The sequence below is a fragment of the Drosophila simulans genome, chromosome 2L (assembly GCF_016746395.2).
Source record: "Drosophila simulans strain w501 chromosome 2L, Prin_Dsim_3.1, whole genome shotgun sequence".
Taxonomy (NCBI): Eukaryota; Metazoa; Arthropoda; class Insecta; order Diptera; family Drosophilidae; genus Drosophila; species Drosophila simulans.
In genome coordinates, this window is record NC_052520.2 from 4,535,795 (window position 1) to 4,554,716 (window position 18,922).

Consider the following 18,922-nt stretch of genomic DNA (forward strand, 5'->3'; position numbering starts at 1 on the left):
GTGCTTTAGCCCAGTCTCTGCGCTTGTAGCGTAAAGCGTAAAGCATCTGACCATAAGGTTAGGAAGTCGCAGGACTTGAACTTGGCTTGTAACTAAGCTTTTGGGAAGGAAAGTTGACCATATCAATAGGCGAAAGCTTGATACGGCTACAGGCTGTTAATTTCTCAGACCTATGTACACTTCCACAAACCTTGCGAGGAAACAGATTGACAAGGCCCAAAGGACTAATCGGGAGTACGGGGCTTTGGTCAATACATTTCGTCGGGCAAATTGGCTTGTGTGCTTTATCGCTGATATATTTTGGTTTTTTGTAAGGGGACAGACAATAAGACAGAGCTAGCAAAAGGTGAGAGCGTGTGTGAGAAAGAGCAGGAAACAGAGATATTCGAGACGGAAACATAAGACACTTTCACTCGACAGAGAGCTGAGTGACAGAGAGTACTTTTGGTGCTTTACCTTTTTGACATCCATTCTTGGCATCGGCTATAAATCCAGCTGGGCAGAATTTACATATCGGCTTGTGATCCTCGACAATGCATGGCGAGTTGGGTGCGCATGTGGCAAACTCGCACGGATCGACGCACTTGAGCTTCCGGCAAGCCTGGCTAGCCGGACAGCCGGCGTCGCGCAGGCAAATCGATATGGATGGCTGGCAGTCGCGCATGCAAATGCAGACTGGCTTGTGGTTCTGCACCTCGCAGGACTTGTTCTCGGCACAGATAGCGGCTCGGCCCAGGGGCACGATGCAGGGATTGCGGCACTTGCCATCGGAGCAGGCCATGTTCGAGGCGCAGTCATCGTCGCGATAGCACTCCCGCTTGTCCGGGGCGCACGTCAGTTCTCCGTACTCATTCACTATGAAGCCCGACTTGCAGATACAAACGGGCTGGTGGCGTCGCGTCTCGCACTTCTTGTTGCTCTCGCAGATGAAGAGCGGATTGTTGCACGGATCTGTGCATTGGCCGTACTGGCCGCACTGCAACGTCTCTGGACACTCGGAGTCGGCGGAGCATGGGATCTGCTCCTTGGTCTTTGGGTCCGTGTCCTCGGCCACGCACTTGGGATCAGACTTGCACTCGATCTCTGGCCGACCGATGTGGCAACTGGGGCAGGAGCAGCGCGGTCGATGCAGTACGGTTTTGCAGAGAGCATTCAAACCACACACGCCACGCATTGTACAAGGATCGCTGCAGTGTCCTTGGAGGCATGACTTTTCACTGGGACAATCCGTATCTGAGTAGCATTGTTCGGTGTCTATAACATTATATCCAGGGCAGGGAAGAACGAGAGAGAGATAGACAGGAGTTGTTTGGTTGTTTAAATGTTAATCGTTGGTGGGTGCATTCAACTATTCGGTGGCATAAACGGTACAGTACGCTACTAAATAGATATATCTTTTTGTGGGTATGGAAACACATAGAAACGAAAGTGCGACATTGAAATCGTCGAGTCAAAGTTTGGACTTGAGCTTGATGGACAAAGTCTATGGTCTATATAGTCTGGTGGAAGATTCAGATTCAGGGCTCGTTGGGATATTGCATAAGACAGTGTAAACACAAAATTTTGGAAACATGAAGTATAGGTGACTCGGATAAGACTTAAGGCTAAACGTTTCTAAAAACAAAAGGAGAAAACTTAAACGACAAAATATATAAAAAGTATTTTTCAGTTCTTTTTTTATAATGGTTGATTTGGGATTGGGCCTTTGTTGCTTGAGTGTTGTGTGTTTTATTTTTTTGGGTGTTTTTGGGTTGGGTTGTGTGTGTTGCTGTGGTCGGCTTCTGTGTTCAATTAAGTGTAAGTGGGATTGTTGTGGACTCGATTTTGGGGTTGCGGGTTTTGTGCATGGGGTTTGTTAAAGTAAGTGAAAAATTCAGCGGGGATTTTAAACGAGTTAAAAATTAAGGGGACGGTGCGTTCAGAAATCATAGGGTAACTGAAAGGAAATATAACTGAGGAAACTAAAAAGTTTATAAAGTTTCGCTTAAGTGGCTAACTTTAGTCAATTGGTGCAGTTAGTTTAGGCAGACAACTATAGCGAAGGCTGATTATTATTTGGTTTGTCTTAATCAAATTGTAGAACTGTGAAGGGAACATCTCACAATAACTAGGGTTGTATGTTTCTATAGGCAGGCCAAAACAATGCTTATCAATAAGATTGGCTGCTTTTAGTTTTTGTCATTGGTAGGTAGGTATAGGTATGAGTTCGATCGAGGTTATCGATCAGCGTACAAGTGAGCGAGTGGGGGTAGCAGTAATAAATCGGGTGAGCATAGTTACAATTCTTGATGATTTACCATTTTGCGAGCGAGCATAGAGCCTGTCACTTTCCCAATTCGCCCAAATTAATTTGATGCTGTACTAAAGGCAGGCTTAGTTGAGCAATGAATTATCTCGGGATTAATGCGAATTCGAGCTAATATATATTTTGGTTTGTTGTTTGTTCAGTTTGAATAATGGCGAAAATTACACGACATCCAACACATGCGCTCTGCCCTCACGAGAGACACGTTATTGGCGATTGGATTTGTGAGTGAGTGATTGATTCAGAGTTGAGATATAGAAAGATCTATTGGAAGAGCAGGAAGTGTAGGTACAAGTCTGGCAATAGCAAGTTTAGCTTTGTAGAAGGGTGCTTTAGTAGGAACTTGAAAAGTAAGTAGTAGTTGAAAATCGATGGGTAAATACAATTTTGAAAAGTTCGTTAGAAGTATACGTGTCAAACTAAATTTATTCGGGTTATTCATAATTCACAGTTTTCAAATTTGGTTTATATTTACAGATTGTATTCGGTGAGGTTAGTTTGATTGGCCACCAAGGTGCGACCTATTCGATTACGAATATATGTACAGGTATGTACAACTTGCTGTATATACAACTTAATCACTAGTCAAACGTACCAAAATATAATTGAAATGTTAGTTAAATTTAGTTACAATTTATATCAATTCGGGTTGTTGTTTATATAGATTTTAACCAATAGACGATCTATGCAGAGAGTGGTAGATAGGGAGGAGCTTTCTTAATACGTATTTTAGAAGGAGCTTTTTACACAATAAACGGTTGGTTTAATTTCGGTTATTCAGTAGACTTGCTTTAAGGATGCATTGAAAAGTAGTAGTAGCTGTTGATGTTGCTTTTGTTTTGGTAATCGTTCTGTACACAGTTGTAATGGATCTTAACTTGATAACTATGTTCCTCAATTGGTTTCAAATTGTTTCAAGCATATGTGAACTATGTGTGAGAATTGTCCCGTCCACAGTTCCCAATCTGAGACTTTGTTCATTTAAGAAATGTGACAAAAGGGCATTAGCAAAAGGATACGACAGAGCGATAGGGAAATATCATTTGAGGTTCAAAAGGGGTGGACAGAGCGGAATCGGAGTAAGGATGGGAGTTTTCGGGTTAGGATTTCGTTCATTTTCTTTTGTTTTCAGTATCAAGGATGTGTTGAGGATTGTTGTCTATATGATAAGCGTGGCATTATGTGTTGTTTTCTTTTCTTGTTTATATATTTTTTTAATTTTTGTTTAGTTCTAAATGGTGTGCCTTCTTTGCACATTTCCTGATTAACCAGTTGTTTCAATTTTCACTACAAATTTTATAGACTACATATCGCTATCGCGGCATTTGTCATTAGACTAAATGTTAAATAGGGATGAACTAACTTGTTTACTGTTCTGTGCGTTAACTGTTTCCAAGTTTTAATGAATGCCGCATAATTAAGTGCCAATACAGATGGTTATTGAAGCCAATTGTATGGTAACTAGGGATAGATTTCAATGAGAACATAGCTTTATGAAAGCCGAATGAAATGAGATGGCAAGCTTCAAGCTAAATGGGAACTGAGATCAATTCTTGATATTTTTATTTAGGGAATGCACTGATTGTGAATGTAATTTTAGTAAGGTAATTTTAACTTGCTTATGACTAAACTTAATTTTGTTGCGTATTTCTTTAAGTAATGTGTGTTTCAAAAATGAATTGTAGGCACAGATTGGGTAACCGCGATAGCGACAGCAACATTTCACGAATCTCCATATGCGTTGATGGTATTTTAAACTAAAGTGCTTAAAAACTAGTAAAACTCAATTAAAAATAAAACAAAATTGCAAATAAGAACTGTGCACTGTAATATATTCATCGGCATGTCTGTTGCTTAAAAAGCAACAGAGTTGCCTCTTGGGAGTTGGTTGTGTAGGTGGTTTTTGGCTTTTTGGTTTTTTAGCGTGTTTTTTGTACGTGCGGGGAATGTCGATATTAGACTAATACCTGAAACTTCGCACATGTGTATAAGTTGTTAAGAAAAAACTCAAAATGTATTAGCATTTGTATTTTTAAACACACACTACACTGAAATCAAATTGGTTTTGGGCAAATGTTCTAGTCAGCCGCGAGGGCCGATAGATTAGTGGAATTAGCTAATTAGCTGGTTTAAGTTTTTGTGTTTAAACAACTCAAAACTATGTGATTAAACCAATAATATTATAACAATTTAAAGTCAATGTCAATCAGTTACTAACAAACTTCCAGTTATATTGGTAGGGGTAAAAACTTCAACGATATAACGCTTACTGATTACAATAACGATAACTTTTAAGAACGCTGGTTAACATGATTAGCATTAACGGTACGGTATGGTCTAAAACACTCAAAACCTGAACATAAACTGGGGACTTACCCTGCTGGCAAACGTATTCATAGCCCTGGCGTACACAGCCGCCGACTTCGCATCCTAGGGTACGACAATCCTGCTTCGGCGTAGTCAAGTAACCTGTATTAAGGGGATAATTATTAATCTAACTCATATATCCTTATTTATCAACCACACTTACATTGGACATAGGCATCACCATTGGGGAAGTCCTCCGGGCAGTAGCACTCGGCTTGATTGTTTTCCAATACGTGGCAAGCGGCATTCAGACCGCACGGTTGATCGCGACACGCATTCACTAGAGGTCCGCCGCAAAGGCAGCCCTGGTGGGCATCTCCAATGCAGCCGTCCATGCAAGCGCATTCATAGCCTCCGGGCACCTCAGTGCACTTGGAGTTCTCACCGCAGGGTTTGCTAGAGCATCCTCCTTCCAGCGGTCGGCACTCACTAGTCGGATTGCCAAAGAAGTCCGGTGGACATGAACATTGGGCCTTGCGACCGACGACTCGGCACTGAGCATTCGTTCCACAAGCTCCATACTCCAGGCAAGGATTGCGGCACTTTCCTTGGTCGCAGCGCTTATTGCTGTCGCAATCGGTGTCCACACGGCACTCGAACTGCACGCACTCCTTGCTGGGCTCGCCTTCATATCCATCCGGGCAGTAGCAGAGCATCCGGTGCTCGGACACAGTGCAAAGAGCATTCCGTCCGCAAGCCTTCTCGTTCGCACATGGATCGGAGCACTTTCCATTGACACAACTCTGGTCGGCGGCACAATCACCGTTGGACTTGCACCCGGCTATACATGCGCCTCTCTCGCAAAGCTGACCCACCGTACACTGGCGCTTGGGTCCGCACTTATTCCGGCACTTTCCTCTGGCGCACTGTTGTCCACAGGCGCAATCCTCGGTTCTCGAGCACTTGGCGGCACAATAGGCTCCATTTTCGTCGCATTCACAGCCAGGGTGGCAGCGTTCCGGCGGGAGTTGACAGCCAGTCAAACCGTCTCCCATAAAGGTGGCGGGACACTGGCACTGGACTCCATGGTTGACCACAAGACAGTCGGCACACTGGCCACATTGGCCAGGTGTGCGACATGGATTCTGGCACTTCTTGTTCACGCAGGCCTCGTCGGTGGCACAACTCAAATCGGTACGACATCCAGTCTGGCACATTCGATTCTCGCAAATCTGTCCCTGAGCACATGCCTCGTCGGTGTTGCACACGGTTCTACATGTTCCTCTCATGCAACGCTCATCGGCCAAGCAGTTCTGGTCGTTTCTGCACTTTCCTTGGCAGCTGCCGGCATAGCATAGCTGATTCGACTGGCAATCCTCGTTCCTGCCACAAGCAATGCGTGGCACCTTGCAGGCCACATTGGCATTGCCATCAAGACCCTCTGGACATAGGCACTGTTTCCTGTGATCGATCGTTTGACAGTGGGCATTGGTGCCGCAGGCAGTGGGATCTGCACATGGATCCACGCACTGCTGACCCACGCAGGACAAGTCCTGCGGGCAGCCCTGATCGGAACGGCATCCAGGTACGCAGTTCAGGCCCAAACAGAGCTCTCCATGACCGCACTCATTGTCGTGGCGGCAAAGGGGCTTGCAAACTCCCTGCTGGCAGCGCTCGTTGGTCAAGCAGCCGGCATCGTCCGCGCATAGAGGTCGACATACCGACTCGAAGCAAGCCAGTCCATTTCCACAGTCGCGATTCTCGCGGCATTCCAAGGGCGGAGAACGGACGCAGCCCACCTGGGGTGTGGGATTGGGCACCATACTCTCCAGACAACTGCAGCTAGCCCGGTGGTTGGACACCGAACAGGCAGCATTCGGACCACAGGGATTTTCCAGACAGGGGTTTACGCACTTATCGTTGCGACAAGACTCTGAGGCACTGCAGTCATCGTCCACATGGCAGCCATACACGCACTTGTTGTGCAGGCAAACGTGACCCAGGAAGCAATCGTTGTCCACCCGACAGGTCACTAGAAAAGAATGATTGTTATTAGATTGGTGGGACTAGCGAACAAGAAAGTTGGCACGATATTAAATCGAAGTCTGAATCGGTTTATTGGTGGTGCCCACCCTCATGATATTCTTCGATGAATTATGATATATGACTAGACTACTTACGCATACAGCTGCCCTTCAGGCACTTTTCGTTGGAGGCGCACTCCAGATCGTTGTGGCACACAGGCAGGCACATGGAGTCGCGGCAGTTATATCCAGGACCACACTCGCCATCGCAGGCCACTGGCACACGCACGCACTCCTTCGCTGAGTCGCCAGTGAAGCCCTCCGGGCAATGGCACTGTTTCAGATGATTCTGCATCACGCACTCGGCATTCTGGCCACATGCCTGCGGTTGAAGGCAGGGATTGAAGCATTGGCCACCTTGACACACTTCAAACGCTCCACATTCGGTGTCCAGAACACAGGCAGCTGTTTGGATGAAGATGATAAATTAATAATTTACTTTAAAGGGAATGATCATAACATTTATCCCGGTTGGCGTTGCGGTCTCAATTTGTTCGTGGCGTGTAGTCAAATGTGTAATTTGTTGTATATTCATTTTAGTTTGCGTTAGTCTTAGTTATATAATAGCAATAGGTTAAGTTCGTAGGCCTTAAGCCAGTCAAAGGTTGCGTTGTAGTAGTAGTGCTAATGCTATCTAATACAGTCTTTTCAGTTCCTTATAAAAATAACTCCAGTAAATATAAATAATAGGGAATTTTATTTGGATATTTCATATCACAAGTTGTTGATTAGCAAGTATTGAAACTTGGTCTTGCAGTGTAAGCTTCATCAGATCATCAGGATCCTTACTTTATTATTGTTTCAAGGTTAAGCTCCTGTTTAGTGCCATAACAGCATAGGTAAGTTAGTCAGTGCTAATTTTTGAGTACTAAAAGGTTGTTACAAGGTTGATTAGCCAATTCACGTTGTCTGGTAGTCGGTTTAGGCCCGGTGCTGGGTGGGTGTTAATACTTACGTTTGCAGACGCTATCCGAGCAGTATGTGTTGGTCGGACAGTCGCCGGTGACCTGACAGGGAGAGGGCAGCGGCTTACAGCCGGCCACCCGGTCGGCGGGTTGGCCATCGTAGCCGCTGCGGCATGCACACTGCGCCACATGGCCCTTCGGAACACATTCCGCATTGGGACCACATTGCAGCTGGGCACAGACATCGCGGCACTTGGCCACCCCATTGATTTTGGTGCATGCGGCATGCGGGGGACAGTCCTCGTTGGTCTCGCACTCAACAGAGCTGCGACAGCCCTCGTTGTACGGATCACCAACGAGTCCCGGTGGACAGGTGCACTTGTACGACCCCCTCGCGTTTCGGCAACGTGCTCCGGGTCCGCACGGAGCATCGCGGCAAAAGTCTATAACATCGCAACGAACCCGCGGATCTCCAGAGAATCCTGGCTGGCAGTGGCAAACCTGTTGGTGGTGTTCTGTGGTGCAGAGGGCATTCTCTCCGCACGGCTGTCCAATGAGGCAGGCAATCTTGCACATGTGGTTGTCGCAGCTCTTGTCATTCGAGCAGTCATCGTCGCTGGTGCACTCGATCTTTCGGCATCCAGACTTGGCGTCCCCGAAGAATCCCTCCTTGCAGAGGCAATCGGGAGTATGGGAACGGGCCACACATTCTGCATTCCTACCACAGGCAGCGCGACCAAGACAAACGGATTCACACTTTGCACGCCCATAGGCATCACTCAGACAGGTTTCGTCTTCGCCACACTCGCTATCGGATCGGCACTCCAGCTCCTTGGTGCAAATGTTATTTGAACAGAACTGGAACTGGGGACAGCTTGAATTTGACTTGCAGGTTCCCTGACAGACGCCCTGCAAGCACAACTGTTCTGAAATACAATCGCGGTTGGTGCTGCACAGCGGACTGCAAATTCCGTGGGAGCATATGCTTCCCTGGGCACATTGTCCGTCCTGCTGGCAATATTGCAGCTGCACACAGCCCAATTTGGCATCTCCGGTACTGCCCGCTTCGCAGGAGCAGACGCCGATGTGATTTTGCACTGAGCAGCGAGCCAAAGCTCCACAGGCGTTGGGCAGGGAACAGGGATCTATGCACTTCGAGTCCAAACATGCTTTCTCCCCGGAGCAATCGTCGTTGTCGGCGCACTCAATGTGCACGCACTCGATGGTTGGATCTCCGCGGGAATTCAGAGGACAAGTGCAAATGGCTTGATGGGCCTGTGCCTGGCAGTTAGCATTTAATCCACAAGCATTTTGCCGCTCGCAAGGACTACGGCATCGGGAATTCTGGCAACTAGCTGAAGCTGGACAGTCCGCATCACTCAAACACTCATTGGGATCCCGACAACCGGCCTGCAGGGGATCTCCGATCAATCCCTCCGGGCACTGGCAATTGTAGCTTCCTGGAAGATTGTTGCAAAAAGCTGTGCTGTGGCATGGCTGCGACATACACTCGTTGATGTCCTCACATACTCCGTTGACTAATTGATATCCTTCGTAGCAAGCACATGTAGCCTTGTGATCCTTCACCTGGCAATTGCCCTTTCCGCAACTGGTCAGGTCACATGGTTTAATGCATCGATTGGTTTCCGCATCGCAGGCACGATCTCCGGCGCAATCCACATGGTCGATGCACTCCACCTTGAAGCATCCGACTCCAGTGTCGTTGGGGTCTCCCAAGAATCCAGCTGGACAGCTGCACAGCGCTTCGTGTCCTTCCGACTGGCAATTGGCATTAATGCCGCAAACAGTATGTAGACAAGGATCCGTGCACTTTCCATGTATACAGGCCAGATTATTGGCACAATCGTCTGGTTTGTGGCATTGCCTGGGCTGCGAACAACCCGGCTGGGAGTACCCATCGCCGACAGTACCTTCGGGGCATACACAACGATAGGATCCCGGGAGGTTCTCACATCGAGCACTGGCATGGCAGGGCTGTTCCGTGCATTCATCAATATCCGAGCACCCGAAGGGTGTTCCTATAAATCCGGTGGCGCACTTGCACTTTCCTGTCAGACACAATTCGGTGGGTGGACAATCGGCATCTGAATCACATCCTGGTTGGCAAGTCCTGTCCGAATTACAGATCTCTCCGGCCAAACAGTTGTTGCTGGTATAGCACACCTTGCGGCAGACTTGTTGATAGCAACGTTCTCCAACTGCGCAGGAAGCTGTCTTGGTGCAGGGAAGATTACACTGATTTCCAATGCACATGTGTCCGCTGGGACATTGATTACTGGCTAAGCAGGGAGCCGGAACTCGCACGCATCCCTGTTCCGGGGTGGGGTTGCCCTCGAAACCTTCCGGGCAGCTGCACTGACTATGGTGCTGATCAATGCTGCACAGCGCATTTGGACCACAACTGTTGGCAGACTGGCAGGGATTCAGGCACTTGTTTTCAATGCAAGACTGATCCTGCTTGCACTCCTTGTTGCTGCGGCAGCCGATGGTGCAGTGGCCCTCGACACAGGCCAGTCCACTAGCGCACTGACTGTGATCCAAACAGGCAACAACACAAACGTTCTTCAAGCAGCTCTCGCCATCGGAGCAATCTTGGCTGTTCCTGCAAGCAATACGGCATTGTCCATTGTAGCACAGTGCTCCTCCGCAGTCGACATCTGTGAGACATTTAGATATGGTCCGGGCACATCCATCCTTGGCAGTATCAGAGATAGGCTGGAATCGCAGGGGACAACTGCAGACGGGTTTCCTATTGATAACCTTGCACTCAGCATTCGATCCGCAAGCGTTGTCGCAGGGATTCTGGCATACTCCTCCGGCGCAAATGGTATTGGCTGGGCAGTCGGCGTCTCCATTCGGGCACTGACCATCTGGACGACAGCCACCTGACTTCGGGTCGCCCACAAAAAGCGGAGGACACTTGCAGACAGGACCTTCCGGAGTAACCTCGCATATTGCCGAGGGGTGGCAAGTTCCAGCGGCACATCCGCCCTGCTTGGTGCAGGCCACTTCGGGTAACGGATCTCCCTTAAATCCAGGTGGACACTGGCAGACGGCTCGATGATCCTCAGCCAAACAAATGGCATTGTCACCGCAAGACTCCTCGTCGCATACATCGAAGCATGTGTGTGTCATCCGGTTGCACATCTGGCTGGGTGGACAGTCGTGGTTGTAAACACAAGGAACACTCTGGCAGCCATTAAATGGATCGTATGGATCTCCGGCGAAAGGTCCCGGTGGACACTGACACTGCGCCTGATGATTGTTGGTGACGCAAACGGCTCGGGGTCCACATTTCACCGTTTCACAAGCTGGACGACATCCGAGAGTCTGGGTAGATTCATCCTTAATACAGGCTTCCGACTCCTGGCACTCGGCGTGGTTTCTGCAGTGATGTTTCTGGGCCGGCTGACAGCCGTTCCTATCGTTGGGGTTACCCACGAACCCGTTGAGACAATCACAGCGTCCCTGGTGCTGACGCGCTACGCAAACCGAGTTGGCCGGGCACGTGAAGGCATCACAGATGGCGACGCACTTAAGGACTCCCAAGACATCCGGTCGACAGGCAGAAGCATCCGGGCAATTAGCGTCACTGGTGCAGTCTGGCAGCGAAGGCTTTTCGCATGAAGAGACCACTGGGTTCCAGACATAACTCTCGGCGCAATTGCAAATCGCATGCCCAGCTGGGTTGATCTTGCACAGCTCGTTGGGTCCGCATACGACATTGGAGCACAGATTAATGCATTCTTTGATGCCGTGAACGCTGGCCTGACAACCGTATCCTCGACTGCAGTCCTGATCCGATTTGCATTTATCCTCTTCCTCGGGAAGTGTTCTTTCCGGCTGGCATCCCACCTGTAGGTTGCTTGGATTTCCGAAGAATCCGTCAGAGCATATACAGGAAGATCGATGATCCTCGGACACGCAGAGGGCATTGGGACCACACTGAATCTTGGAGCATGCGTCCACACATTTGCGCAGACCCTTGCCTAACTGGAAGCAGATCTCAGAGTGTAGGCAGTCCGCATCATTGCTACACTGACCGCGAATGCTGCAACCCTGCACTTGGTCGTGAGGATCTCCAATGTAGCCCATGGGGCAGATGCAGTTTCCGGCATCGCAGATGGCCCTTGGGCCACAGGAAGCCTGGGAGCAGAGGTTCTTGCACTGTCCCTTTTGGCAACTGTAGCCATCTGGACACTCCATTCGTTCGTTGCATTTGCACTTGTTCGCATCTTGACAGAACTTGCTCTCGATGGGTTGACAACTACTGTAGGGATTTCCGGCGTGTCCCGAAAGACACAAGCACTCGAATCCTCCGGCTCTATTCAAACAGGCAGCATTTAGACCACATGGTTTGTTGGCACACTCATCCACATCCTGGCATCCAATGTATGGATTACCACTAAAGCCCTGCGGGCAAAGACAGGAGATGTGGTTGCCCACAGCACGGCATTCGGCATTGGGTCCACAGCTATTCGGCTGGCACACGTTCTTGCTCTGTGCTCCACAGCCTTCATAGGGATTACCGAAGGTTCCCGGGTTACAGGCGCATCTGCTCTGACCCAATCCGTACTCGCAGTGAGCGTTCTCTCCACATCCTGGAGAGCACTTGGCCTGCTCGATGGGTGGCATACAGATCAAGTCGGGATTACCCACAAAGTTCGGCTCGCAGATGCATTTTCCATTGTTTCTATCGCACGTGGCTCCGATGCCACAGACCACACCCTCGCAGCGCTCCTTGCATCTTCCATTGATGCAGATCTGCCGTTCGCCACAAGGTCTGGCGGCTGAGCACTGATCCGTACTGCAGCTGCCGCCGGGGAAGGGATTGCCGAGTTGTCCTTGTGGGCACTTACAGGTGGGTCCCTCGCTGGTTGGAATGCAGAGAGCTCCATCGCCGCAGATCACGTCCTGGCACTGAGACACGCAGTCCCCATCGCCATTTTTGACGTATCCTACACGGCAGCGACACCAGCCAGCATGTTGTTCCGTCTCACAGTAAGCATTTGATCCACACAGAAGACTGCTGCATGGACTTACGCAGCTACCTTCCAAGCAGGCTAGATTACTGGCGCAATCATCATTGCTTAGGCACTTGCTCTTGGGTGTGCCGCTTTCAAAGATGCAGCCACTCTTGTAGGGATCTCCGGTATAATCCTTGGGGCACACGCACTGGTATCCGCCCTTCTTGTTTACACAGTAGGCTCCATAGGCACATGGGAGATGGGAGCACTCGTCTTCATCGGTGCATCCCAGCAGTGGGTCTCCCTTGAATCCAGCCTCGCACATGCACTGTGGAGGATCCGAGGGCGTACACTTAGCATTGATGCCACACGGGAAGCGTTCGCAAGGGCTCTTGCACTTGTTGTTGTCCTGCGGATCCAGGAAATAAGGAGGCGGGCAAACACACTCTCCTGGCTGGATGCATTTTTCGTTGGTAGCGCACTCCCTATCGGCAGCGCATTTCCTTTGTGCGAGTGCACATAGTCCGTTGTAGGCATCTCCCTGGTAACCCTCGGGACAGTGGCAACTATAGCTTCCTGGCTTGTTCACGCACTGAGCGCCAAAGGCACACAATTGAGCGCCCCGTTCTTCGCACTCGTCGACATCCACACAGCTTCCATCCGGTTGGGTTTGGTAACCCTTGGGGCAGGCACAGTAGCTAACACCTCCAGCTATGGAGATGCACTCAGCTCCGCTGGGACAGGCCTGTCCACTGGAGCAACCGGAGAGAACACAACTATTTCCAACAAGCTTGTACGGTGATTGACACTGGCACTCCGGCGTGTTGCAGATCTCGCACATGATGAAGGGATTTCCGTTATGACCCTGTGGGCAGCGGCACTCGTAGCTACCAGGCAGATTCTTACAGAGAGCATTAAGTCCACAAGCGGGTTTTCCTCTTTGCACCGAGCACTCATCCACATCCTGGCACTGGCCGTTCTCGGGATTCCGCTCATAACCCTGTCGACAAATGCACACGCTGTTGCCCGTGTATGAGTCTTGGACGCAAGTCTCACCAGTCGCGCAAGGATTGGTATCCGAGCAGCCCACCGTCTTTGAGGTAATGCACCCCTCGCGGTATGGATCTCCACTGGATCCACCTGGACACTGACATAGATAGCCACCGGCTGTATTCGAACAGATTGCCTTCTCAGCGCAGGGATTGGCGCGACATTCATCGATGTCATTACAGCCTCCTGCAAGGGCAGAGTTTCCTGTGTATCCGGGAGCACATAGGCACTGAGCCTGTCCATTGGCCAGCATGCACTGGGCATGTGCTCCGCAGTTGAGGGCTTCGCAGGGATGACGGCAGTCATTACCAATATTCGGTTCCGGACACAGGCAGCGCTTTGTGGCATCACAGATGGAGTTACCCGGGCAGTCTTCGTTAGCGGAGCAGCTGACAATGGGCACACACCTTACACTAGGATCCGGATCGGCAATGGTGTTCCCGGGGCAACGACAGGTGTATCCACCACCGGGTACGTTCACACACTCAGCTCCAGCTCCACACTTGCTGGCTCCGGTTCGGCACTCATCCACATCGACGCATTTGGAGTGCGGATCTCCCGAGAATCCAGGAGGGCAGGCACACGTAAAGCCTCCAGCACTGTTTGTACACGTGGCATTTTGGCCACAGCTACCGAAAGGTCCATGCATCACATCGCACTCATCGATGTCCACACATCCCGCAGCGACATCGCTCGGGTTGTAGGTCCATCCATCCTCGCACACACAGTAGGCTTCATTCTGATCCGGTTTGCAGTAGGCATGGGCTCCACAGCGAACATCCTCGCATGGCTGCTTGCACGCCATCCTTGGCGGACTGCCCACATATCCCGCCTCGCATTCACAGCCGTACGATCCGGGCGTGTTTAGACACTGGGCATGGGGACCACACACCTCGGCGTGTGTGCGACACTCATCGATGTCCACACAACTGGATCCAATAGGTTCGAATCCATCCAAGCAGAAGCACTGATTCTCAATGCACTCTGCATTGTTGGTACAATCGAAGTTACTGCTGCACAGTATATTGACATCCACCTGTTCGCAGGCCACCTTGGGATCGGGTTTGCCATCATATCCTTGCGGGCACTTGCAATTGTAGCCAGGAACGGTATTTTCGCATACCGCATGCTGTCCACAGGGCTTATCCAACGCGGTACACTCATCGATATCCACACATCCGCGGAACGGATCACCGGTATAGTCCGGTTTGCATGTGCACACGAAGCTGCCAACAGTGTCCGTGCAGATCGCATTTTCCCCACACGGATTATCCTGACACTCGTTGATGTCTACGCGATTTCCAGTTGGTGCAGGGACAGGGGTGATGGTTGATTGGAGTAGGGGCGCGCGTGTTCGTTTGCGGGTTTTGGGGGTGAGTTAAATATATTATAATTAATTTAATTAGTATGCAAAACAATACAAAATCGGATGATAGGCGAGGGAGCACAGCGTGAAGTGGGGGAGCGGGATCGGGCGGGGTTCACAGATATAGAGGAGAGTACAGGAAGATGGGACTACGGGAATACAAAAGGAAGCTGTCTGAAAAGCATGCATCTGCTGGAAAAGCAAATAAGCCAAGCTGGAAGCTTGCAAAACAGCTAGGTGGTGGAAAGCAGGGGGGGAAGCAAGAAACAAGGCTGGCAAAAGTAGTTTAAGAATCTGAGGGATTTGCCAACATTGTGAACTACTCAAATGCATTGGCTCTATAAACAGCATGATTTGCTTAAATTTAAGATACGTTTTCGATAGGAATTTAATAAAATCGTTCATATTTTAAAATGGAAATTAATTATTAAATTTTATGGGCTGTTTAACAGGATACTAATTTTCTCGAATTTCAAAGCACTGTTTATAGAACCCAGGCAAAGGCAAAAAGCAGGCAGGATACTAACTCTCGCAGTGCAAATAGCCTTGTCCTTGGAATCCACTGGGACACAGGCAGCGGTATGAGCCGGGGAAGTTAATGCACTTGGCATTGGTGCCGCACTTGGCCACTCCGTCCGGCTGATTGCACTCATCGATGTCCAGGCATGCCAGACCGGCGCCCGAGGTCCTTTGATAGGGCGCCACGTCCGTCGCCCCCGGCCCGTAGCCCAATTGTTGGGTGTTCAGCGGCTGGGGCAACTGATCCGCGTGCGGATCGTGCTCCAGCACAAAGCCGGAGGGACAGCGGCACTGGAAGCTACCGCCCAGGTTCACGCATTCAGCACCCAAACCGCATGGATTGTTAGTGGCGCATTCATCGACATCTGCCGGCGTTAGGCATTAATTGTTGTATTAATGTTGCATGTTGCGGTGCATTAATGTACGATTATAGTAATAATAATGTGTGTGTGTAGGTGTTTGTTCGTATGTTGAAGGTGCCGCCAATTCAAGTTCAAAAAACAAAAGTGCAAAAAATAACCAAAATGGAACAATGAGCTTATATAAATTCCATAATCTCTAGCTACTCTACTTACCCTCGCAGCCGTTCATGGGATCACCACTGTAGCCGTCCGGACACAAGCAGCGGAAGCTGCCGTCCGTGTTCAAACAATCCGCGTTCCGGCCGCAGGGCGTCCGTGCGCACTCATCCTGGTCCACGCAACCGGACTCCGAGCGTCCATCTCCGTCGTATCCCGGCGGGCAGTCGCAGCGATAACTGCCCTCGAGATTCGTACATATGGCACCGGGTCCGCAGACATTCGGGTACGAGCACTCGTCCACATCCTGGCATCCCTCCCGATACGGATTGTTGCCCACATAGCCCTCCGGGCAGGAGCATGTGTAATTGCCCGGCGTGTTGGTGCACAGGGCGTTGGGACCGCAGTTCTCCGGATTGCGGCACTCGTCCACATCCGTGCACAGAACCTCGCCGTCGCCCTCGTATCCATCCTTGCACTTGCAAAGGAAGTGAGCCGGCAGGTTGCAGCACTCGGCGTTCTCCACGCATCGCGCTGCTATCGCGGGATCTTGGCATTCGTCAATGTCTATGGGAGAAGGAGAGCGGAGAACGGAGCTTTGATTAATCGAATGTGCCACGCAACAAATGACAAGTAATTAAAATCCGAACGCAGGCCATTTATCTCCACCTCCGAGCTTACACTCAACTGAAAGTTTGCTCACTAGGGGCTTTATAATGAAACGGTTAGGGTAGAAACTTCTAGTATTTAGAAACATAGTTTTTAACAAGTAAAGTATGTATTTCCAAGTCTGTCATCTATATACATATTTAAAATTTCTTTGTTTTATCCTCTGTTGCTTCTCCAAGTGTAGTTACCCCCCATCGACAGTCGGACAGACTGCAATCTCAGCCTCATTCTAGAGCTCTACGCATTTTGCCGCTTCAATGCGCTTTGCTCGCTTTGCAGCCGCACTTGGAGTTGGATTCACTGCTGTAGCTAGAACTGCAGTGGAAGCATCCGAGATTTGCATGTTACGCATGACATTTCAGTGTCGTTGCAGCGGCGTGGCAGCCACTGGTTGCAATGTCACAGCACAGGATGCACCAGTTGCATACGCTTTGCATGCCAATTGGCTGTGTGGTCAATGTTAATGGAATGAACCATTTTCGTTTGGAATTTCAAGCGGAATACATCTCTAGTTTGAGGAATTCTTAAATTCTTTCTTTTCTTTTATACTCTGACAGAAGGTGTAAGCACTGCAGCACATCTTTAAATATAGTATATGTGGATTTAATAAGAGGCAAGCCTTAGCCATAGTAATAATATTCCTATAGAATCATCTACCTACAAGACCTATTTGAATAAGTAGCCATATCGGCATTAAGTTTAATACATTCACAAGAATTCTCGAATTGCATAAGCCGGCAGTCGGCAACCCATCTAACCTTTCAGCTAAGCCCAGCTCAGCCGCATTCTCTGGGTCTGGATCCGAATCCAAAGCTCAACTCAGCCGGAAGACTGGCTTAGGATGAGCTGGCGATCAAAAGTTTCTGCTCCAATAGCGCGCAGCGCATTGAGAATTCAATATCGCAGACGGTCGTAGCCAATGGAGCGGCAATTCGGCTGGATGGTAGGATGATGGGGAGGGGGAACAGAACCAGAGGGCAGGCGGAATTATGGGCATGGGCAGCCGCTCCAGCGCAATCTGGGCCCATTAATCATTGGGCCGGCGAACAGGCAAGAGTTGTACATTTATAGCTAATATGACATAAGTACAAAAGTTGGCAAAAGCCAAAGACAAGGATCCTAGAGTGGGAAAAGGGAAGAAAAAGGGCGAGCGGGTGCGCCTTATAATTACAAGCAGAACGAGTCGGCCGTTCAGTTATAATTACTAGTTTTTAGCTTATAAATTAAGAGGATCATCACTCGGCTACGGCGGGGACGAAACTGGTATTTGCTCTTAACAACCGACTGATATGACAGCATTCCATGTTTGCCCCGACATCGCCGCGCTGTGTGTTGCAATTGCAAACTCTGATTACTCAATGTCATCATCCTCGTCGACTCGACTTGGTCCCATGCCACTCATGGTCTCCTCCAAATGGCAGTCCAAACCAGGAGTCCTCTTCCAGAAGCAGGAAGCGTTCTGTGTTCCTCTAAGTTTCAATGTCAGTTTAATTACTTTATGCAATCCGACTGCAAGACGACAGCAGGCCAGGGATGGATCTCGCATCCAGGCCTATCGGGCCATTGACCAAAGGCTGTCTAATGAACTTAGCACGCCCATTGCATCTCCTGCCACGAATGATATTCTCACAGCCCGTTAAACCGTGAATCTCGAATCTCGACTGGGATGTGTGGATCTAATTTAGCTTCCACTCAGATTATGTTTTTCCAGCTTTCGCAAAATCAGAATCACTTTTTGGCAAAGCTCTGTTTTCAGTAGGTGTTCTAGCCATCGGATTTGACCGCTTTAAAAGCAATCAAATATGCGTGACTCGATGTGATTAAGCCGAATGATTGCCTGAAATGATGCTGACATAATTCTCGTTGGCTGCCTTAAGCAGGGTCGTCTTCTTGGGTTTCCTGTTCTCGTCTAAATGCTAACCATAATCGTCAGAACGAGACTTGCTTCAAGTTCCAAGTAGCATTTTAAAAGGCAGTGATCTGGTCATTAAAACCATACACACGCACGAATGCAGAATGGGGGAAATGCTTAGAACATTATTATATCTATCTATTTCTTCGCATTGGATTTGAAAGAAACTTCTAACTTAATTTCTGTTTCGCCTGATATGGGTTCCACACTTCCTGTCTGCAGAAAAATTAAATATATAACCCAGAGGTGATTTAAATAATACTTAACTGTTCGCTGGCCAATCAAAGTGCAGCTCTGCT

At 49.2% G+C, this 18,922-nt stretch overlaps 1 protein-coding gene across 6 annotated transcripts in view; it reads right to left on the minus strand.

Annotated features, from left to right (window-relative positions):
* The window catches only part of LOC6730979, a 96,101-nt gene that overhangs the window by 67,376 nt on the left and 9,803 nt on the right, over positions 1-18,922 (minus strand). For all 6 annotated transcript variants that reach the window (XM_039292872.2, XM_039292917.2, XM_039292916.2 and 3 more), the window contains 7 exons: positions 16,100-16,609; positions 15,533-15,889; positions 7,652-14,929; positions 6,793-7,101; positions 4,836-6,644; positions 4,682-4,774; positions 457-1,254 (listed from right to left, as the gene is read on the minus strand). In XM_039292872.2, coding sequence (XP_039148806.2) covers positions 457-1,254; positions 4,682-4,774; positions 4,836-6,644; positions 6,793-7,101; positions 7,652-14,929; positions 15,533-15,889; positions 16,100-16,609 — 11,154 coding nt within the window. The remainder of the gene's footprint in view (positions 1-456; positions 1,255-4,681; positions 4,775-4,835; positions 6,645-6,792; positions 7,102-7,651; positions 14,930-15,532; positions 15,890-16,099; positions 16,610-18,922) is intronic.